At 37.4% G+C, this 24,652-nt stretch overlaps 1 protein-coding gene across 1 annotated transcript in view; it reads left to right on the top strand.

Annotated features, from left to right (window-relative positions):
• Window positions 1-1,581: 1,581 nt before the first annotated feature.
• HSPA4L (heat shock protein family A (Hsp70) member 4 like) overlaps window positions 1,582-24,652 on the top strand; it is a 53,460-nt gene continuing 30,389 nt past the window's right edge. The window contains exons 1-6 of the mRNA XM_047798451.1: window positions 1,582-1,926; window positions 14,170-14,227; window positions 15,666-15,806; window positions 19,860-19,982; window positions 23,101-23,200; window positions 23,688-23,821. Coding sequence (XP_047654407.1) covers window positions 1,820-1,926; window positions 14,170-14,227; window positions 15,666-15,806; window positions 19,860-19,982; window positions 23,101-23,200; window positions 23,688-23,821 — 663 coding nt within the window. The 5' untranslated portion in view covers window positions 1,582-1,819. The remainder of the gene's footprint in view (window positions 1,927-14,169; window positions 14,228-15,665; window positions 15,807-19,859; window positions 19,983-23,100; window positions 23,201-23,687; window positions 23,822-24,652) is intronic.

The following is a 24,652-nucleotide window of genomic DNA, read 5'->3' as shown; positions in this document are numbered from 1 at the left end:
AACAAGACCAGAGCCAGAACATTACTGTACATTAGAGCTTCTTCAGCACTGCCCTTGAACATGGATTTCATGTTCCTCATAGCAACAGCAGCAGGAGCTATAGCCAGCCTTGTTGCTGCTGCTGTTGCAGCATTGATAGTGGTAAAAAGTCTAAGTTCTTTTAAGAAGCGGACAAATAAGGACAATGAGCATACTAAAAAACCTCGTAAAAAAGTCTCATTCATGATACCAACAAATAGGAAACAAGAAACACATGACAAATTGGGCAAGAAGGAAAAGAAATCGCACAAGGAATTGGGCGAGAAGGAACAGGCAATCCAAGAAGACCTGAATGTCAAGGAACAGAAGCACGAAGAACTGGATGACAAGGAACAGGAAACCCACGAAGAACTGAACAGCAAAGTACAGAAAACCTACGAAAAACTGAACAAAGAACATGAAACCCACAGAGAAAAGAACGAGAGCCAAACATCGTAAGTGAACACTATAACTTGGTTAAGTTTCAGACAGATGTCAGATGGTGTTCAAATGAAGAAAGCAAATAGCTGGGCCATAGGAGGCTCTTTTCCTGTGGACAAAGGGCAGAGGCTGGAGGCAATGCACGGGCTTGCCCGATGGCAGAGACACCTAGACATAAGGTTACTTTCCTGTAAAACTGGTTTTCAGAGGAAAAGCTAAGTGGAGGAGATCGCAGCTTTTAGGATAGTGTGAGGACAGTTACGTGAACGGAAAAATTGTCAGTATGTCATTTCTTGACATAAGTGGTTTTTTGTTTTTTTGGTTTTGGTTTGCTTTTTGGTACTTCAATCCCTGGTAAGGGGAAAAACAAAAACAAAAACAAAAACAAAACCCTAAAATGTGTTCATTTGGCTTTCACACAAAACACCATAGTTTGCGAAGAGAAAAGGCTTGGGATCGGCGGCGCCCCTTGGGGAGAGGCGAAGCCGCCACTGTCCGCACAATGGGCGCCACCTCACAGAGCCAAGCGTGGCGGGCGGGGGGCGAGGTCGCGCAGACTGACTGCCAGCGCGCCGGCCGGCGGCACATGGCCCCTTCGGGGCGGCGAGGCCGGCGGGTGGGTGCTGGGGCTGCGGAGCGGCCCCTCGGAGGGAAAAAGCGAGGCGGCGGCACCGGGCCAGCATCCGCTCGCCTGCGCGTCCGACTCGGGGTAGGCCTGGGCATTGTCCTGCCGCTGTATCTGGCCAGTCTCCGTTGCCAAAACAACCCGAAGGGGTCCTTCCAAACACGTGGGCAAACGGCCGTGCGGGCAGCTGCTCTCTCCTAGTCCAACCGCACTGCGCCCAGTTGCCGCGCGGTGGCGAGCGAGCCAGCTCTGTTTCCCCTCCCCTCTACTCTCCCTGATCCTCTCCTCTCCCCCTTCTCCTCCCTCCCACTCCCGGCTGGCTCAGCTGCCTCCATTTTCCAGATCTTTCTCGAACCCGCAGCTCCTCGGGCGGCCGTTGCCCGAGTGCTGACGGAAGCGGCCGAAGTCGAGGTCGGGAGCAGCCTCCGGCGCGGAGCGGCAGCTCGTGCGCCTCCCCGGCGGCCGAGCGCGCAGGCGCAGATCCCAGTAACTGCCGGTTGGAGGCGGCCGAACCGCAGTGGAGAGAGACCAGGGCGGCGGAGACTGAGGCGCTGGCGGCCTCCACCTCCTCCGAGGTTCCCCAACGCACTGCCCTAGATTTATTGCGCAGCTGCTTGGGGTCATCTCTTCTTTGCTTCTCGTAGGAGTCGCAATTCCAGGAGCAATAGCCCAAACGAGGACGCGGTTCCCGCACAGAGGGCTTCAGCACCATCTCCCCGACCATTAGGCGGCGGGATGTCTGTGGTTGGCATTGACCTCGGCTTTCTCAACTGCTACATCGCAGTAGCGAGGAGTGGCGGCATCGAAACCATCGCTAATGAGTACAGCGATAGGTGTACCCCGTAAGTGCCTTGTCTGTTCATAACCCTAGAAAACGTTTTATCCTGACCCTTAAGTTTGTTCCGCCTGCTGCTTCCTTCTGATGCGCAGAACTCGGAGATGACAGGTGAGGTCCATCAGTTGCAACCGCGGGTTGGCGGGCCCAGGTGGGAATCGGGCTTCCCCGCCCCGCGAAGCTGCTTTTCCTTCAAGGACAAGGGATTTAACTCTAATAGTTCGTGCATATCTCCTTTCTGTACCCACACACACCTCCCCCATATCCCCACCCCACGCCTCTGTCCCCTGGCGGCCCGGCTTTAGTTTTCTGGTAAGGGGTTGATGTGGGATCACTTCGATGCCCTGAACATTAGAGAAATATCTTTGGTTACCCCTCCCTAGTGGGGCTTGTGTGGGATTATTGGCCGCAGGCGGGTGTCCCCGCTGTGTAAAAGATTCCTTATTCGTTCTGCCTTTCCTCCTTTCCGCAAATGTCTGCGTGACAGCTTTCTCTCAGAAAAGTAAGACATGAAAGGTTAAGCTGCATACATCAGAAGATGAGTTGCAAGTTCACCTGGGCCAGAAAGCTTTTTTTTTTTTTTTTTTTTTTAAAGAAGGGGTTGAAGTGTTCAGGGTTTTAACTCCGTGTCCTTGAGGATAGAGGTAATCGGACTAGTTTCCAGGGGCTCGGGTTAATGGTGCACTAATGGGGAGAGCATCAGGGATGGGAGTCACTGGCTTCAGGTGTTGGTAAGGATCGCCCACTAAAGTAGTGGAATTAGAACCTACTCAAAGAGTGTTTCTACAGAATTGTTGGAGAGTCTGAGGTGGCTGTCTTGTGTAAACTTGATTGTGAAGTGTTTCTATTATGAACAATTGATGAAGGAAGGAGAGGCATTATGTCATGGAAACATGTTTCCACATGTTTGTTTCTCTGGTCTGGGAAGTTTGTTAGCAGGGAATGTAAGACCAGGATTGTGAAAAACTAGTTTCTTAATGTAGGCTGTTGTTACCAGTGATTTTATGAGCAAACCAACTGTTCATGTCTTAACTTTCTGTGGAGAGGAAACTAAGTATATTAATTTGCCCCTTCTGAATGGTCCAAAGTATAACACTTTAAATATAAGACTAATCTTGTCAAAGATCGGTGTTAAGCCTTTTAAATAATTATATTATGAATAATTTAAATTGTATCAAGGAGATGTTGACACATAGCATACTTGAAGCAGTTTGTGCTTTGGTTTCTTTTCAAGAGTATTTTAGAAGGGTTTATACTGCCTTTTTCTAGGTATATGCATTAATTTCTTCTGGAATTTTATATTTTTTATAAAATATAAAATGTTTATATTCTCAAATGTGAGCATATATCAGTTAATCATCATAGTACTGTTAGAACTCTTGCTTCTTTTTACATCTTTTTCTGACTTTTATGCACATGAGAAAGTGAAGCAGTAATTGTGAACTGTTTATGATTTAATCTCTATAAGATTTTGTTTTAAGCCTCAACAGATAGAGGTTTCTGCCAGGAAAGGACTAGGAAATTCCACTCTCCTCTTTCAGCAGAGTAAAGGTTAAATGGGGCAGTCTTTAGCTTCAGGGACTTAGCCTATGGAGAAAAAGTGAGAGGTAGGATGGACAATCCCCCAATTTAGCCTTACCCTAAAAGATCAGGAACCAGAATTGAAGAACAGATACTGCATTTCCAGGCTCAGAAATCTTAGTAATGGGATCATGACTCTTTAAAGAGCCTGACCAGACTTTCAAAGAGAGTACTTTAAAAATTAGGCAGCTCCTTTGAGAGGCTCAGATGTCTCATGGCTGTGGCTTAGGCCAGCAGCTACAGCTCCTATTCAACCCCTAGCCCGGAAACCTCCATATGCGGCAGGTGCAGCCCTGGAAATTAAAAAAAAAAAAAAAAAAAAGGCTGCTCCTTTGAGTCTTCTAGCAGTCTCTTTGTTAATATACTTTTTTTTTTTCTTCACCTTTTCTTTTTCTTTAAGGGCAACACTCACAGCATATGGAAGTTCCCAGGCTAGGGGTTAAATGGGAGCCATAGCTGCCAGCCTATACCATGGCCACAGCCACGCCAGATCCGAACCGTTATCTCCTGCCTACACCACAGATCACGGCAATGCCGAATCCTTAACTCGTTGACAGAGGCTAGGGATTGAACCCAAGTCCTCCTGGATACTAGGCAGGTTCATTACCACTCAACCATGATGGGATGGGAACTCCCTCTTTGTTAATATTCTTAAGCACATTGGCAAATTCTGTGTGGCTGAGATTTAATGATTTTTCTGAGTTGTAGGTAAGAGAGTCACTTCTAATATTTAGTTTTAATGAGCCTAATTCAAAGTAGGAACTTCTAAAAGTTAAAGGATTGTATTCCTAGCTTGTATCAGCAACTCTACCCTTCTTTCTCTGGCTGTGTACCATTATTTACCTCAGGAATACATTTTTTTTATTGTTCCTGAACTAATACTTCATTGTAGCCCAGTGTTCTTACATTGTATATTTATTTTGTGGGGCTTAAATTATTGAGGAACAACATGGCCCTTCCCGATCCCTGGGCATTTATTCATTAAATGTCTGTTTTGCAAAGGAGTGGGTTAAGGATCCGGCATTGTCACTGCTGTGGCTCTAGTTACTCCTGTGGCACAGGTTCGCTCCCTGGCCCAGGAACTTCCTACATGATTACATATACATGGGAGAATCATATGTATAAGCTAGAAAGAACAATTTAATGAAAAAGACAGTCACTTAACTTTTGGTCCACAATTGAAAGACCAAGGGCAAGTAATTAACCCTGTTCTTCAGATTCACCTTTTGTAAAGTTGGGAATGCATATACTGGCCTCTTTCATCTCATGCATAAATTGAAGAAAATATTCTTATTTTTTCTGAATATTTTCTTATTTAAAATTATCACACACAGATAGTACATGTTCATTGTAGAAGTATGGGCATGTTAAAAGATGGGAATGGTAATTTTAATTTTTGCACCCAGAAATTAAAGATCCAGATGATTTTCTCTGTATTTCAAAGGTAGATTATATTTTATATTATTTTTGAGGCTCTCTTTTATATAAACATATTTATATAACATTAGTTTTAGTGTTTGTATAATGATTTCCTTAATTTAATTAATCCCTTATTGGATATTTAGGGTGTTTATATTTTCTTTTTACAATCAGTGCTGTGATAACTATCTTTGAACTAAATTTTCGACCTTTAATTCCTTCATATAAGTTCCTAGAAGTAGAACTACTGATTGTATACATTTTTAAGGCCTTAGATATGTTTGTACCATTCAGTTAAATGCAAATGTAGGAGTTGGACTTTCCATTCCAGACTCAGCTTAAAGTAATTTGTTTCATACACGGGAAAAGAAAACTGCAGCCAAGAATTCTTATTCAGTATCAGATTAAAGTATGTGGTCAGCGAAAACATGCTGCCTGTATATATTGATAATAGTGATTTCTGTGCGGCAGGCATTGCGTTTGCACTGTCAAACATAACACACCAATTCTGTGAGTTTGGTAATAATAGCCATCTTTTTCCATTGGGGTGTAATGGGACAAATTATCTGGCCCAGCAGTTAATGTATGGAGAAGTGTCTTTGCTTAAATACCAGTAAACTCATCTATTTTTTGGCTAGTTTCTAAGAAATATTATCTTGTTTTAAAATGTCACTTTAGGAGTTCCTGTTGTGGCACAGTGGAAATGAATCCGAGTAGTAACCATGAGGTTTCGGGTTCGATCCTTGACTTCACGCAGTGGGTTAAGGATCCCACATTGCCCTGAGCTGTGGTGTAGGTCACAGATGTGGCTCCGATCCCACGTTGCTGTGGCTGTGGTGTAGGCTGGCAGCTGAAGCTCCAATTCAACCCCTAGCCTGGGAACCTCCTTATGCCGCTGGTTTGGCCCTAAAAAGCAAAATGCAAAAAATAAAAAAATAAAATAAAATGTTATTTTAATATGCTTTTAAATTATTTTAAAAACATGTAAAAATCTTAATTTAGAAATTCATTAGAAATATGTATACTCAAAATAGTGTAAACATGGAGGAAAACTGTACAAAAACTATATGCTGTTAACATTAGCTGTTTCTTGAAAGTGTAATTATGGAAATTTTGCTTTTAATAAACAATTTGTAATGTTTTGAGTTTTTATGAACTTAAATAAGGAAAATGGATTTTTTTTTTTTGGTCTTTTTAGGCCTTCACCTGTGGTACATGGAGGTTCCCAGCTAGAGGTTGAATCAGAGCTTTAGCTACTGGCCTATACCACAGCCACAGCAACGTGGGATCCAAGCCGCCTGTGTGACCTACACCACAGCTCATGGCAATGCGAGATCCTTAACCCACTGAGCCAGGCCAGTGATCGAACCTGCATCCTTATAGATGCTAGTCAGATCCCAAATGGATCTTTTTAATGAAACTATTATTACAAGACATTTTTGTAAAGTATACATATTTGTTTTATCATCAAAACTCTGGCTGGTTTTCTGTCTTCATTGCTTTTTCCCCTATATCTTTACAAGTGAGTATATAATCTGAAAATATGAGAAAGTATTATTTATATACTACATCTTATATGTGAGATGGTTTCTTCAATGCACGAAAATAGAAATCACTTACCTTGCACCATTGAAAATAAAAGTTTTTATACATGTGAAATGCCAAACTCTAGATGTTAATAGTGGCTAGTTGGGTAGGAGGACTTTTTATAGTAATAGCAGTTTGGGATAGAAGATTTTTACATTGTTTTACTATGAGCTTATATTAACTTTGATTTAAAATATTTTAAATACTGAAGAATTATATAAGTAAATCTCCTGTCTCTTTGCCTTTAGTATGTTTCTGTATGTATGCAAATGTACATGTATATATATATATAAACTGGGATGTTTTTCTGATTGTTTTTAACGAAAGTAGAATTTGTTATACATATTTTACAATTGCTTTTTTCCAAAATACATTGTGAATATTTCAGACTTGCTCATATGACTTTAACTTACTTCATTCTTTTTAATGATTGTACAGTATTCCATTGATAGATACACTATTAGTGTACATTTCAAAAAATTTTGCTGTTGACAAAAAACTTCAGTGTGTAGCTTCCCTTTTTTTAAAGAAAAAAATGAATTGGTGCCTAGATGGGTGCAAAGGCAGATGCCTCACCATAAAGCTAGGACTATAAAATCTTGTATATGAATCTTTAGTATGAAATATAAAATTATAAATAGTATGAATATTATCCATAAAACAAAATGAATCTCCCCTTACTGCCTTGAATTTATGGGTGAAAAATTCTAAAACTTTCCTAGAAGGCAAGGAATGATAGGAACAGATTACATAATATCCATTATAAGTTTAAGGTGTTGGAGTTACCGTCGTGGCGCAGTGGTTAAAGAATCCGACTAGGAACCATGAGGTTGCGGGTTTGGTCCCTGCCCTTGCTCAGTGGGTTAACGATCCAGCATTGCTGTGAGCTGTGGTGTAGGTTGCAGACGCGGCTCGGATCCCGCGTTGCTGTGGCTCTAGCGTAGGCCGGTGGCTACAGCTCTGATTCAACCCCTAGCCTGGGAACCTCCACATGCCGCGGAAGAGGCCCAAAGAAATAGCAAAAAGACAAAAAAAAAAAATAAGTTTAAGGTGTTTAACATGTCATTGATCACTATAATACAAATTAATAAGCATAGCTGTGTTCTCATAAAACTGTTTACAAAAACAGGTGGCAGACGGTAATTTGCAAACCTCTGTTCTAGATAGTAATAATCAAAAGACTTAAAAATATTGTGTATTGTAGGAGTTCCCGTTGTGGCACAGTGGTTAACGAATCCAACTAGGAACTATGAGGTTGCGGGTTCGATCCCTGCCCTTGCTCAGTGGGTTAACGATCCGGCGTTGCCGTGAGCTGTGGTGTAGGCCGCAGACGTGGCTTGGATCCCGCATTGCTGTAGCTCTGGTGTAGGCTGGCAGTTACCGCTCTGATTAGACCCCTAGCCTGGGAACCTCCATATGCCGTGGGAGCGGCCCAAGAAATGGCAAAAAGACAAAAAAAAAAATTTGTGTATTGCTATTTGTCTTTGAAATGATGGATTTTAAGTAAGATAATCAGCTTTTAAAATAGTATGTCTAATTTAGTAATTAAATACTTAAACAGTAACATCTAATTTAATGTACCTAATCACCTTTTTAAATATTGTGCCTACCTATATAAATGTCTATGTGATTTCTGTTAATGATTTCAGGTTATGAACCAATTTGTGAATTATGCTTACTAGAAGTATTTGGAAGCTATTTAAGGAATTTTTATTATTTTTATATGTTAAAATGTTTTTGCATTGTCCATGTTGAAAGATTGGAAAGTTTTATTACTAAGGCATATATACCTAGAAGTTTTATATTTCTAAGTAACAAGTTAGAAAAGAAATGGCAACAATAAGTCCTTTTGAGAACATTCCTCCCCCACCTCTTGTAGGGCAGCTTTTTTCCAGATAAGTTTGAGAAATGATAACCAGATTTTTTTTACCATGGAAAGTCTTATTCCTTAATTTGTTCATAGGCATTGAAGCGTTCTAAGATAAGAGTGTTTTCCCCAATTTATTTGAATGGCTAAGGAAATATTTTGCACAGAACACTGTTTTGGAAATCTCAACTGGAGGAGATTTTGTCCCCTGGGACATATCTGACAATATATGAAGATATTTCTTCTTGTCACATGGGGGAGGGGAAAGAGAGGAGTGCTGCTGGCATCTAGCAGGTAGAGTCCAGGGATGCTCCTAAAATCCTATAGTGCACAAAATAGCCCCACCCCCTCAACCAAAAGTTGGCCCAAAATGTCAGTAGTAACAAAGTTGAGAAATCCTGCTCTGTAGACATCTTGGCAACTGTAATTGAAAGTAGTTGCTCAGCAGTTGACAGTTTGATTCATAACCAAAATGGCCATATAAGGAGCTGACCCCTTAATTTAAATCAATTGATTGTCTTCTCATGTTAATGTAGTTATTGTGTTTCTTAGCACCTATTCAGTGATAGCAGAAGAGGCTGCAAATAGTAATTGTGATTTTATGGAACTGGCAAGGGAAAGCAGAAATTTCTAAAAATAGGGTTATGTTTAAAATGTAAGATCGAGAGGTTTTGAATCCTTAGTGGAAATTTACGAAGAAGCAAACAAATTTAGACTGTTGACCTCTTAGGTGAGATGTCTTAGAGTCTGCTGGCAATATGTGTTTTCTCCAACCTAACCATGCTTGGCCTTATAAAAAACAGGCTTTATAAGAAAGACAGAAAATTAATCTTAAATTTTAAGGGAAAATATAAATACAGCTTTCTTTTTTTTTTTTTGTCTTTTCTAGGGCTGTTCCCACGGCATATGGAGATACCCAGGCTAGGGGTCTAATTGGAGCTGTAGGCACTGGCCTACACCACAGCAATGCGGGATCCAAGCCGTGTCTGCGGCCTACACCACAGCTCATGGCAACGCCGGATCCTTAACCCACTGAGCAAGGGCAGGGATCGAACCTGCAACCTCATGGTTCCTGGTCGGATTTGTTAACCACTGAGCCATGACGGGAACTCCCAAATACAGCTTTCTTAAAGTAGCATCCTGTCATTTGATTTTTATGCCCCTCCTCTAGCAAAAGTGATAATAGGACATTTGGAAGTTTTGCTTATTTGTTTAGAATTTTGTGGCATTCTCTGAGAATCTAGGACTGCAACCATGGTAGTAACACCAGACTGGATATTATAGATGTAATCTGCATTGGAAACTGTCCTTTTTTTCCCTTTAGGTGTAAAGTAGAATTTCTTAATAGTAGTTGATATAATCTATAAAAGGTGTAATGTATTATGTGATATATATCTTGATAAACTGCTCAATATCTCTTTCTATAAAACTCTATATCATCCTACTATGTAGTTGTAATGTGTCTGTTTCCCTTAGTATTACTAAAAGTAAAAGGTTTGAGAGAGAAGAGGTGTTTAACTTACATTGATTTTTCTGAGAATCCTTAGCAGTTATTTATCTAATGGGTGTATATTAGAATCTTTTTGAAAAGAAAAAAATTGAAGGAGTTTGAAGACCTTTAGTATATGAGGAGTTTTCTCCGTATTTAAATTGGACATTTCCAAGCTGTAACATTTTTTAATTTAATTGGAGTATTGTTGACTTACAGTGTTGTATTAGTTTCAGATGTACAGCAAAGTGAATCAGCCATGCATATAAATCTATCCATTCTTTTTTCCCATGTAGGTTATTACAAACTATTGAGTAGATTTTCCTGTGCTATACAGTAGGTTCTCATTTGTCATCTATTTTATACAATAGTGTATATATGTTATCCCTACCCTCCCAAATCTTCCCTCCCCCCAGTAACACATTGTTTAAACTTTAAAAGTTGTCTGCTTTTAACCTCAGAGAATATCTGATAATGATTAATTATTTAGCCTTCTTTGTGAAGTGATAGAAGCGTAAAGCATATTTCAGTACATACAGCACTTAATAAATGATAGTTGAATCAATGTTATTTGGATCTAAGAGTTCTAACAGAAGTTAAGCTCTTGTGAATTACCCTGAGAATAAGATTTTTTTTTAATGCATTGAAGTGATGGTAGCCTCATATTGAAAAAAGTATTCAGAACTGTCTCTAAATAATGGAGTTGAGAGCAAGATGAATTGTAAAGCAGGCTAAGAGATGGAAAATCCGTATTTTCTCTGATGAGTCTTAGGATGGAATGCCTGCCATCCACATAGATTGCCCTATCAGGTATGCAAACATCTATTCTGGCAGAGACAGAATCAAGGAGTTATTTTCAAGACATATGAAGATGTCGCCTGAACCACTGATTCTTACTATATTCGGTTTGCCTGTTTTCACTAGATCACAGTTAAAAGTAATTTCCATTTCCTCTGTGTCTCTTCATCACATTTAACATTTCAGTTCTAAATCTATATCTGCTTGGATATCTCAAAGGTACCTCAATCTCAACATGTCCAGAATTGAACTTGTGATATCCATCCCCAAACATATCCCTCTTGTAGTGTTCTCTGTCTCATTGCATGGCACCATTCTTCTGAAAACTAGAAACCTAGACACTGTTCTTTTTTTTTTTTTTTTTTGTCTTTTTAGGGCAGCACCCGCGGCATATGGAGGTTCCCAGGCTAGGGGTCTAATCAGAGCTACAGCTGCCGGCCTACGCCACAGCCATAGCAGCTTGGGATCCAAGCCGCATCTGCAACCTCCAACACAGTTCACGGCAACGTCGGGTTCTTAACCCACTGAGCAAGGCCGGGGATTGAACCCACAACCTCATGGTTCCTAGTCGGATTCGTTAACCACTGAGCCACAACGGGAACTCCTAGACACTGTTCTTGACACTTTACTTTTTTTCTACTATCTATTCTAGCATTGTTCAATAAAAACAACTATAATGTATGTGAGCCACATAATTTTAACTATCCTAGTAGTTACATTAAAAAGATAAATATGCAAAATTAATTTTAATATATTTGATATAACAATATATTCAGAATTTTATTTCAACATGTAATCAGTGTTTTTAAATTAATGATATGTTTTAATATTACTTTTAAATTTTAAATATTCAAAATCCATTGTATTTCACATTTAAGTACATCTCAATTAAGACTAGCTACATTTCATGTGCTTAATAGCACATCTGCTGGTGGCTGATGTATTAACACAGTGAAAATCTAATTTTATCACCAAATTCAAGTTTAGCTCCTAAATATCTCTTAATTCCTTTTCCTTCTGTCTCAGCTGCCACAATCCTGATAGGGATTACTGATAACTTCTTGCCTTCCTCTCATTACTGTAGTCAGAATGATCACCACCAAATATTCCCCTAGTTGAATCCTTCATCATTTATTCTTCCTTCAAATCTCAACACTTTGTCAGGTAAGCCATTCCTGATCCTCCGCTTTTAGGTTAATCCCTTCTGTTATCTACTTTCATTGCACTATGTGTAGTTATTGTTGTACCACCTGGTTTACTTTCATTTGTGTGAGTCTCTCTAGCAGTTTTAAGTTCAAAGAGAGCCAAAACTATGTCTGTCTTTTTCCTCTGTTAGAGCTTTAGTGCCCAACAGAGTGCCAGACATGTAGTAGTTACTCAGCAGTCATTGGTTAAATTGACTAAATGAACTTCGCTGCCTGCCTTCTCTGAGAATCCAGTGTCCCCTGTATAACAGTATCTTCTTCAGCCCATGAAAAGCTCTGTTTTGGGATCTCTATTCAGTTTGTATTATATATAAGCATGGACTGTTCTTTCCATTATTCAAAAGCCTTAATGAACTTTTAACAGGCTTTTAATGAACTTTTATATTTTCAAATGTATTTCAAATTTATAATATATCATTTGAGACCCTGTATAACTTGGCCCTGATACAGCTACCAAAATGTCCTTTGAAACCAGACAAGTTGTATTCTTCCTAGTTTTTAAATGAGTATTACCTTTAGGAGCTATCTTCACATTCATTAAGTATATTGGTTATGCAGCAGATAATGATCTAGACCAGTGCTATCTAGCAGAATTTTTTTTTTTTGCTACACGTATGTATTTTCTGTTCTCTGCATATACAATAGCTAAGCACTTGAAAGTTGGCTCATGAGCCCTTGAAATGTGACTAATGCTAAGAAACTGAATTTTTAATTTTAGTTTAAAATTTACTAGCTACATCTGGCTCGTGGCCACCAATTGGATAGTGCAGATCAAAGCAATAGGACATATATCATCTGTGCACATGGAGTTTACACCCTAGTGTGGAGATACTATCAGTAAAAAAATTAATTTTATGAGCTCATGACACATTATGGAGAAAAATACAATTGAAGAAACAGGAGCAAGAATATTATTTATGTATTGGGGGAAGCAAGAATATTATTTATATTTGATGGTCAGAAAAGGTGTCTCTGATAAGATGACATTTGAGCCAGAGATGTGAAAGAAGTGAGAGTTCAAGTCATGTGTTCAAGAAAGAGAGAACAGCATGTAGAAAGGCCCTGAGGCAGAAATGTGCTTGTCCCATTCTGGAAATAGCAAAGCGACCTGTGTGCCTAGATTGAAGTTATAGGGTAGAATAGCTAAGAACTAAACCATGAAGGGCTTTATTGGCTGTTGGGGAGACATAAACTTTTATGTTATGAGATCGGACACCATTGGAGGGTTTTTTTAATAGAGGAATTTTAGTCTCTAAGAGAGTCACTTGGCTATCATATTGAGAACAGACATATGCTTATATAGCAGGAATACCCTTTTCCACAAAAACAGATACATAGCAATATGCTTTCTCTTCTTTCAAGTTTTAATTCAGAAATCATGTGTTCTACTTTTATTATCTACAAGTGATTATTCTTTTTTTTGCTGTTATCATTCATTGTTTTATATGTTGCTTTTTTTTTTTTGATAACTAGATTCTCCAAGAAAAGTGATTGTAGCTGGTATATACACAATGCCTGTAAATATTTGTTTTCTTTTGGTTTTGTTTTTTGGCCAGAAGTTCCTGAGCCAGGGATTGAACCTGCGCCATAGTAGTGACCTGAGTCGCTGCACTGACACTAGACTCTTAACCTACTGTGCCACAAAGGAACTTCCAATGTCTGTAAATATTTGTTGACTGAATGAATAATTACCTGTATTTACAACTGAAACCATTGAAGTATTTTCTTGAAATCATAGCATGAAATGGGTATTTTGATTTAAAAAAGTTACTCTGCTCTTGTTTTTATAAACAGAATTACATAAATGCAGTAATAAAATCAGCAGTATTAGTGCTCAAAGCATTTACCTGTATTCACTCATTTAATCCTCACACAACCCTATGAGTAGGTATTATCATCACTATCTTCCAGGTAGGACGCTGAAGCAAATAATGGTTAGGTAACTTACAAAAGGTTACTCAGCTATTAAGTGGCAGAGCCAAGATTTAGATCCAGACGGCCTGGGCTTACTGAATACAATTAATATTTGTAGTAAGTTATAGACCAGTAGAATTTAAAAAACAATTTTGGGTCCAGTACAGTGTTCCCAACTATTAGCACATTAAAAAAGATTCTGACATTCTGACCACTATTCTCTTACTTAGGAACATTTGAAAATATGTAAAGTTCTGATTTCAGTAACCATTTTTAAAATACATGATTATATTAATCTTTTAAATTCATTTTTGTATAAAGAGAAGTAAAATAGTAACACATTAATATAGAAATACCCTGAGAACAGACTTTCTGTTTTTTCCCATTTAGGGCCTGTATATCTTTGGGATCGAGAACGCGAGCCATTGGAAATGCAGCTAAGAGTCAGGTAAATTGCTAATGTAGATGTTTTGACTTAGAGGAAGAATTTACTTCATATTGGTAACAAAGCTCCTATTTTATGGAATTAAAAGTGAAGGAAGAAAATGAAGATGACAGAGGGAATATTTTTGTATTCTATTAGATATATTTTGCTTTACTAACAAGTAGCATCGATTTTTCCTTGTATGGTCACTTTCTATGAGGGATAGTCCTATCTAGAATATACACTTCTACAACTGAACAATGTCTTTGTAAAAGAAGGTGGGGAGAATGGAGAAACTAATTTCCAGAGTAATCCTATATGGCTACTGCTTTGCATGGAATCTCTTTAAGTATTCATATTTCTAGGCTTCTGAAATCCTTTTGGGTGAAACATTCACTTTCAACATTCCATGTTATAGGTTCATTTTCTTTGGACTTTGTTTATTGCCATGAACAAAAAGCCCTTAACATTTATTTCTTACATTTTAGTACATATCTAGGTCTCCTTTACTACAAATGACTGTGTTTAATGGAGCTTTTTTCCTCATGACTTTGTAGGAATAATTGACTCATTTATCCAAGAATTTTTGCTTAAGCTTTTTTATCAAGATTGTTTTACAGTTGCTATGTACAAATGTTTTTTTTCCCCTTCTTTCACATTTTCATATTGCCAAAATGACCACTTCACAAAAGTTTAGATCTCATATTCTGGCTCATCTTCTAAGTGTAGTGTAGACCTCACAGTCTCTGAAGAAAGCAAACTATAAGCTATTTTTCCTAAAAAGCTAAAGAGATCAACATGGTAATTCAGCATCCCTGTAGTTCTCATCTCATAATTGAAGATTCAGATCTATTTGGTGTTAAATGTCACTAAGAGATCAACAACTTGGATCTCAGTAGTAGTCTATAGTTTGAACTAGATGCTGTAGTTAAAGAAAAAAATTACTTTGCCAAAATACAAGCAAATTAAGACACTTTAACTTAGCACCATGCTGCAGGGAAGGAGTTTAATTTATCAGCCTAGGAGCAATTTTCAGCAACATAGTAATAAATTGGAAATTTTAAAAATAATAAGATATTAAGAGTAAAAGAAAAACATGACAATAAAAATATAGTTTAAATAAAAATATAGAATTGAAAGTTGAAAGAGTAAAGATACTAATTCATTAACTCAAGAGCATTGAAAACTAGATGAGTTGTATATAAATTTTCACTGTATCAAAAAGAGTTTTGTTTTTTTTTGAAGACATTAATTTGGAATCTAACATTCCCAGGATAGGAGGAGTGTTTGGGGGACAACAGTGTAATTTGACTATCAATTAGGAACCAGAAAAATGAGTGATTGTGTCTAATTCTGAACTTGGATGTGTGGGATAAGGAGACCTGGTGGTTCTCAAGTATTAGCATAATGTTTATGTGCATTCATTAAGTAATTGATAAATGAAAGTGTTTACTGCCAACAGATAGTCACGAATGTAAGAAATACAATTCATGGTTTCAAAAAGCTTCATGGGCGATCATTTGATGATCCTATTGTGCAAACTGAAAGGATCAGACTTCCCTATGAACTGCAGAAGATGCCTAATGGAAGTGCAGGAGTTAAGGTAAGCTTATATTCCCAGAATACTAACACATATTCAGATTAAAGAAACCAAATATAATATGGCCTATTTGCAATTTAACCTTTTTCCTCTGGATGCAGAACGTATTTACCGAACTACAGGCAGTTTTTGTAATATGCTTTTGTGAATGCAAAAAAAAAAAATCTAATTTAGAATAATAATCTTTTAAATCCAAATACTTTTATCGTTAAGAAAAAGGGATTGTTATTTGGGAAACTTCTAGAGGTGAACCATTTTTTAAGGGATAAAGGCAGAGACATGTGATTTAGAAAAATAGACCCCAAAATATGTTAATTGCCATAATGAGTTTCCTCTAATTTAGAAGAATCTTATAACATATTAGAAATATTAAATCAAATTCTTCTTCCAAGTAAGAGATGGATTCTGGATTTTTATTTCTATATCCTGAGATAGAAAGTTGTAAACTGCTTAAGAATACACCAAAACACATAATTATTATATGACCCAGCAGTTCTACTCTTAGGTATATACGTAAGAGAATTGAACCATACGTGCATACAAAAATCTGTACTCCGATGGTCATAATAGAATTATTTATAATAGTTAGAAAGTAGAAACAATGCAAGTGTCCATAAGCTGGTGAATGGATAAACAAAATGTGGTATGGCTAGTCAGTGGAATATATTATTTGACTATAAAAACGAGTGATTTGTGCTGTAACATGGTTGAACCTTGAAAATATGCTAACTGAAAAAAAAGCCATATATAGGAGTTCCCGTTGTGGTACACTGCAAACGAATCTGACTGGGAACCATGAGGTTGTGGGTTCAATTCCTGGCCTCACTCAGTGGGTTAAGGATCCAGCGTTGCTGTGAGCTGTGGTATAAGTCGCAGACGCAAATTGGATCTGGTGTTGCTGTGGCTGTGGCATAGGCTGGCAGGTGCATCTCCATTTAGACCCCTAGCCTGGGAACCTCAACTTGCTGTGGGTACAGCCCGAAAAAGAAAAGAAAAAGAAAAAAAAGTCATATGTAAAAGGTCACCTATCATATTATTCCATTTATATGGTTATCCTGAGTCAGGCAAATCAGTAGACACATGAAACAGATTGAATAGTTGCTAGGAGTTTTAAGCGTAAGGGGGAATGAGTCCCTCTATTGCTATAGCTACTGGGTCTCTCTTCTTAGGGTAATGAAAATGTACAACAATTACTGGTAATCAGCGCACAACTTTGAAGACACTAAAAACCACTTGATTGTACATTTCAGAAGCATAAACTTTATGCTATATGAATTATATCTCAAAGCTAAAAATTTAATGACTAATTTTAATGTGTTTTAAGCCTATGCACATATTTGCATGTTTAGAAGAGGGTTCTGACTGCAAGGTGGATGGTGAATGGTAGTGAGGAATCATGAGGCTATTACAGTGGTTCAAAGAAGACACCATAAGAGATTAAAGACAAGTTGAAAAGTTGTGACATTTTATGTGAAATTTGTGAGTCAAGAGTTGCTGACTAGGAATCTGGATGGGTATGGTAGCAACAAATGATATAAAGAATAATATTTGCATATCCTTTAGATACAATAACTTCTGGCTAATGACTCCATGGAGCAGTTTTATTCTAAAATACTTAAATTCCTTTGCTTTTATTCTTTAAAAAAGAAAATTCAAAATCATGCTTTGTCAGTAGTTGAGAAAAACTAAAGAAAAACTAAATTATTTTTAGAGAAAGTCAAAACCTAATGTTTTAACAATTTTTATGCAGTCATAGTGAATGCATGTAAGCTAGTCAAAGAAGCTTTGAAAACATTGATCAGTCCTGTGTCTAAGTTATTTCGAAGAGCTTTTTAAGTTCTTTTGAAGATTGAAGATCTTTAGCATTCAACTGCTCAAGCATTTTATCCATTTATTTTTTGACTTTTTTTTTTTTTTAGGGCCCCACCTGCGTCATATGGAAGTTCCCAGGCTAGGGGTTGAATCTGAGCTGTAGCTGCTGGCCTACACCACAGCAACACAGGATCCAAGCTGCGTCTGCAACCTACACCACAGCTCACAGCAACTTGGGATCCTTAACCCGCTGAGCAAGACCAAGGATCGAACTCACGTCCTCACGGATACTAGTTGGGTTCATTGCCACTGAGCCACAACAGGAACTCCTATTTTTTTGACTTGTGTTTGAATGTACTTTAATGCTTATTTCATCCAACTTTATATTCTTAAGGAAAAAATGCTGTATTGTTGTGCCTCCTGTAATCATAAGACACATGGTATTTGATTAATTTTCTCTTCAGTGTGCTTGATTTCTTCCCATGTTTAAAGAGAGTAATTTCATGTAACACTTGGTTTTTAAACTTAATTGTAGGAGTTCCCATCATGGTGCAGCAGAAACAAATCCAACTAGGAACCATGAGGTTGTGCGTTTGATCCCTGGCCTCACTCAGTGTGTTAAGGATCTGGCGTTGCCGTGAGCTGTGGTGTAGGTCACAGATGCGGCTTGGATCTGGCATTGCTGTGGCTGTGGTGTAGGCCGGCAGCTGTAGCTCTGATTTGACCCCTGGCCTGGGAACCTACATATGCCGCAGATGTGGTCCTAAAAAAAAACAAAAATAAATAAATAAACTTAATTGGAAATTAATTTGGAAACAAAGCAATATAATCTTAGGTCTGTTTCAAAGTAAATCTTATTATTTATACATATTTATATGCTTGTATACATATATACAGTGTGCTGCTTGAGAAGTTCTTTACAGCTCTTTCAAAGATTAGTGTTACAGAATAAATTATTCACTCCATTGGGGATACAAAGGTAAAAGACATAGCTTTTTCTTCTTTGAATTAGGTGTAGTTATTAAATGGGTTCTAAGGTAACTTTGTATTGCTTATAAATATTGTGGTTGTCACTATAAAAGGACAAGAATTTGATTACTTGAATAAAGCATAAGCCCTCTAAAGTATTCCTTGGTCAAGAAGCAGTATAAAGTTACATTTTGTGCTTAAATGCAGCCTAGCCTTAAACCCGTATATGAGGTGAAGTGGTTATTTTATTTTTTATTTTATTTTTTATTTTTTTATCTTTTTACCTTTTTTAGGGCCAATCCTATGGCATATGGAGGTTCCCAGGCTAGGGGTCCAGTTGGAGCTGTTGCCTCTGGCCTACGCCAGAGCCACAGCAACGCCAGATCCGAGCTGCGTCTGTGACCTACACTACACCTCACTGCAACGCCAGATCCTTAACCCACTGAGCAAGGCCAGGGATCAAACCCGCAACCTCATGGTTCCTAGTCAGACTTGTTAACCACTGAGCCACAAAGGGAACTCCAGAAGTGGTTCTTTTTAAAAAATAACTTAAAATTTTCATGTATTTCAAATTCAGTGTTGAATTCATAGTTACTCCCAGAAGGCTTAAAGTAATAATTATTAAGTTTTTTTAAATAAGGAAATGTTTTTCTTTCTTTTCCGTTGCTAATGTTCTCATTTCCTTTTCACAAACTTACTAAAACCCAGTAAGGTGGAGTTCCCTCGATATCACAGTGGTTTAAGGACCCATCATTGTTCCTGCAGCAGTGAGGCAAGGGATTGAACCCACATCCTTACGGATACCAGTCGGGTTTGTTACCACTGAGCCACAATGGGCACTCCAGATATATTTTTTTAAATGACTATATCCCTCGCATATGGAAGTTCCCAGGCCAGGGATTAAATCCTTGCAACTGATGCCACACTTGTGGCAGTGCCAGATCCTTAACCTACTGCGCTGGGCCAGGGATTGAACCCGCAGCTCTGCAGCAACTTGAGCTGCTGTGGTCGAATTCTTAACCTACCATGCCACAACAAGAATTCCTAAAGACACTTTTGAAAATAATTCATTTGGTTATAATACTGTGTGTAAGGCCCTGAAACTTGAGAGATGAGACGTAATTAATACTAGAGCAATCTTTTTGGTACATAACTTAATTGAGCAAGGACTTTGTATTTTTCACTGATGTATATCAATCATGGATAGAGTAGATGCTCATAAATACTAGTTAGATGATTAAATGACTCAATAAATAACTACACTTTTGGCTTTAGGTGCGATACTTAGAAGAAGAGAGACCATTTGCAATTGAGCAAGTTACCGGAATGTTACTGGCTAAGCTTAAAGAGACTTCAGAAAATGCTTTGAAGAAACCAGTGGCTGACTGTGTGATTTCAGTACGTTTCACTTCACTAATGAACATTCTTGAATCATATTTTTCATGTGTGTTAGTATTATATTGAAATATTTTTCTTCCCTTTTCTTTTACTCTTTCTGCCCTTATGCAGTAAATAGTCTAAATCCATCTTTACTTTTATGTTAAAAATTATATTAATTGGTAAAGTTCAGGATTGAGTTTCCTATAAAGTCAATTGTGGTAATCAGTGTATCTTAAAAACACTAACGTGTATGATTAATTAGTGACTCCTGTAGCTGCCACTATCCCTAAGAATCTTTCCAAGTAGCATGGTTAGTTAACACCCCATCTCTAGGGACCTTAACATTTATGTCAGAGGTTGAAAATACCCAGTTGGGAATTTGAGATTATGTATATTCTGTATCAGAAAGAAAAAAGATCCTTTTATAAAATGATAAAATTAGATGTATTTAACGTGTATATTTCCAGAAGTTTTGACATAATGCATATACCCACAAAACCATTATCATCACAATCAATATAATAAACATATTCATCACCCCCGGAATCTACTTGTGCCTTTAAGATAAAAGATTTTTTATATATGAGGTGAACAACATGGTGCTTTCATATACATAGTGAAATGATCGCTACAGTCAAGCTAATTAACATATCCATCTCCTCTTATAGTTACCTTTTTAGTGTTAGTGTGGTGAAAGTACCTGAGATCTACTTTCTTAGCAAATTTCCAATATATAATACAGTTTTATTAACTGTAGTCAACATGCTGTACATTGGGTTTCTAGAACTTATTCGTTCTACATAACTGAAACTTTGTACCCTTTGGCTACTGTCTCCCCATTTCTCCTACTTCCCTGCCCTTGGCAACCACCATTCTGTTCTATCCTATGAATTTGGCTTTTTTAGATTCCTCATGGAAGTGTGATTATGAGGTATTTTTTTCAGAAATAAAATATCTGTGAGATATATGTAAATATATTCTTAGTATGGTCAGCTTTACTGCATATATTCAAGAGACTCATGTCATCAGAAAAGTAAAATCATAAACTCTTCAATGAACTTAGTAATTAAAATTTGTCAGGTGTATTTGGAATTTTTTAAATGAGAAAAATATTAGAGCTTAGTATTTTGTTTTCTAATAGTCATTTCATAATAGTAAGTAATAGAGTTTACCATTGGTCAGGGACTATTAGAGGTAGTTAAGATACGTTAACCTATTTAATCCTCAGAACTACTCTTGAGATAGGATGTTATTAACCTCAGTTTCACAGATGAAAAAGCTGAGGCATAGAGTTGTTAAATAATTTGCCTCAAAATCAACACAGCTAATGAGTGATAGAGCTAGAAATCAGCCTGAAATAGTTCATAACTTTTTTTCACTATAGTGTTGCTTGAAAGTATGTGTCAGAATGGTGCAAATTTAAAAAATTTATCTTAAATTCAAATCCGTCCTTATTTATTTAGCCATACTTGATTTTACTTTCATGTCAGAAGTTAATGTTGGAATATATTATGAACAGCATTAATTATTACGTAATTAATGCGATAGACCCATGTGAGCTCTACAAGGGGAAGTATGTTCTGTTTTATGCACAGTCTTATCCCTACCTGGCACATAAGTGCTCAGTGAATATTAAGTAAACCATACCTTATAATTTAGATTTTTGTCAGAGGGGTAATACCAAAATCAGGATATACAAGCTTGTCAAAATTCGAGTTCTTTTCCTGATGTTATCTGTTAAATGAAACTTCTGAATTCAGAAAGCTATAAGATTGGAGGAGACTACTTATTTAAAGTTGGAAGAGCCCCAAATCATTTCATACATGAACATACTGAATTAGCTTTTTAGAAATCTGTAGACCAAATGAAAGTAATTCTTAGTTTGATAAAACTAAATAATGTCATCTTAAAAGTTTTAAATTATGGGTTTATTTTTTTAATAGAAACATATTTAATGTTTTTTGCTGCTTTATAAAGAAACGCATGCTCATCGTAAGTCACCTGCACTATAGTTCACTCCTTCTTTGAATTTTTTTTTTTTCTTTAAAGGACTTTATTTTCGAGATAGGCTACAAAATTAGTAACTAATTCTTCAGAGCAGGCACAGGCTTTTCCAACTCTGGACACCTGGGTTGGAGAATCACCTTGTGGGACTGATCAACCAAGTCATGCTTTCTCTGGAGAGCACAGGGTCAGTCATTTGAGGCCCTGCATTCCTAGTCCATAGCTGATAAACGCCTGTTACAGGACAGACTGAACCAAGCTGAGGGCAAAATCAGGCTAGAATCAACTTCCTTATTGCCCTGAGGAACACAGGGTGCTCTAGCCCAATTCTTTCCAAATGATAGTCCATTCAAAGTCTGTTTTCTGCCAATAGAAAACCCCGGAGGTCAGGAGTCTGAAAGTTGTAGATGGCTATGCGTGGTTGCCTTAGAGGCCCAGCAGGAGCCGTCTCCTCCAAGATCCATCCTGCAGTCTCTGATCGTGCAAACCACATAGAGTAGCACACCCACGTTCCCAGGATAGGACGACATCAGAAGAGAAACAGACGGGTGAAGGCTCGGACAAGCGCCACAGAAGTGAAAGCTTCTTTGAAATTTAACCATTGTAAATACTTGTGATTACATTCTTCTAGTAGTACATACATCCACAAAAATGAATCATGCTATGTGACCCCCCCCTTTTAATGTAGTAAAAGTACTCTTCTATCATAGATCAGTCTGATTCTAGCATCTACCTAGGATTCCATCGTTGGGATATAACATATTTAACCAATCTCATTTTAACATATCCTTGGGTTTTTAATGTTTCATTGTTGAAGATGAGCAAATAGATATTTTTATAGACTAGACCATTGGTCACAAGGAAACATTTAGATTAACATACTTTTGAAATCCTACAGTATTATTCCGTTTTATTAATTGCTTTAAATTTATGTTCGTACGTTAGGTCAAAACTTTCTGATGTGAAATTGCAAACTTTATTGTTTCTTATTTATTTAGTTAGAACACCATTCTTTGCCTTAAACTGTACATAAGTTTTAAGTGCAGTTATTTTCATTTTACAGTTGATGAAACATTTAAATAAAGTCTTTTACGTTGAACTAATACACTTAATTACTGTTTTGAAATACTAGATTCCTAGCTTTTTCACTGATGCTGAGAGGAGATCTGTGATGGCTGCAGCCCAGGTTGCCGGTTTAAATTGTTTAAGGTTAATGAATGAAACTACTGCAGGTGAGCAGTTTGCAGTTTGAAAATCACTGTCAGTAAAATATTGTTATAGTTTTTTCCCTAATCAAAGTATTTATTTTTAAAACTATTATGTTTGGGTTCCTATATGCTTGTCATTTCGAAGAACAGCATTTTGGCAGAGATTAAACATGTTTTACATTGTCTGTAAGAATCATTTTAGAGTTCTAGATGAGTAGAGAAAAAATAAAAAACATTAACCAAATTATGAAAAGTTAATTTACTTTGAAATTAATTTGTTTTTTACCATACTGTTTTTTTTAAATTTTATTGTAGTCCATTTATACTGTTTTGTCAATTTCTGCTGTGCAGCAGAGTGACCTGATTGTTCATATATATATATATATATATATATTTGAAACGAATTTTGTATTACTCTACTATGTATTAAAGTGTAGTATCAGCGTGACTTACCTGTTGTTTTCCAAATGATTGCTGTGCTGGAATTACCTAATCCTTTTTTCTTGCATAGTTGCACTAGCATATGGAATTTATAAACAGGATCTTCCTCCATTAGATGAAAAACCAAGAAATGTAGTATTTATTGATATGGGACATTCTGCCTATCAGGTTGCAGTTTGTGCATTTAACAAAGGAAAACTTAAAGTAAGTAAATAAGTGATTTGCTATATTTAATTTTAATGGTTAAGAGCATAAGACTGTGTAAAGAACTTTAATGCTTGGGTTTAAATCCTGGCTCTGCCACTTAAAAACTGACCTTGAGCAAGTTACTTAACCTCCCAAACCTCGGGTTCCTCACTTGAGGATACTGTCAGTAACTACCTCATAGAATTTTTGTGGACAAAATGAGTTAATGTAGGATGCTTGGAATGCTGTATGGCAAATACTATGTATTAGCTATTTTTATTGTTGAAGTGATAAGTCAGCTCTCAGGGAGCATAAATTACATGTTTGTAAATATACATAAGAAACATTTTCTAAAATGATTCCCATTGTCTTTAGAATCTTTTTCTGGAGTTCCTGTCGTGGCACAGTGGTTAGCGAATCCGACTAGGAACCATAAGGTTGCGGGTTCAGTCCCTGCCCTTGCTCAGTGGGTTAACAATCCGGCGTTGCCGTGAGCTGTGGTGTAGGTTGCAGACGCGGCTCAGATCCTGCATTGCTGTGGCTCTGGCGTAGGTGGGGGGCTACAGCTCTGATTCAACCCCTAGCCTGGGAACCTCCATATGCCGTGGGAGCGGCCCACAGAAATAGCAAAAAGACAAAAAAAAAAGAAAAAAGAATCATTTTCTGTCCAGGAGCCCTAATCAAAATTTTCTCTGATGTGGCATTATTTACCTTTATGTGCTTATCTTGTTTTAGCCTTTGTTTGGTTTTATACTCACTTTTACACTGATTATCTTACCTAGACCTCACATTCACTCTCTCTCCCTATAGCACACATATATAGAATTTGCTCAGAAGATTAAATACTTT

Source organism: Phacochoerus africanus, chromosome 10, assembly GCF_016906955.1.
Source record: "Phacochoerus africanus isolate WHEZ1 chromosome 10, ROS_Pafr_v1, whole genome shotgun sequence".
NCBI classification, from domain to species: Eukaryota; Metazoa; Chordata; class Mammalia; order Artiodactyla; family Suidae; genus Phacochoerus; species Phacochoerus africanus.
The sequence above is the reverse complement of the archived record's forward strand: the minus strand, read 5'-3'. Positions and strand labels throughout refer to the sequence as shown.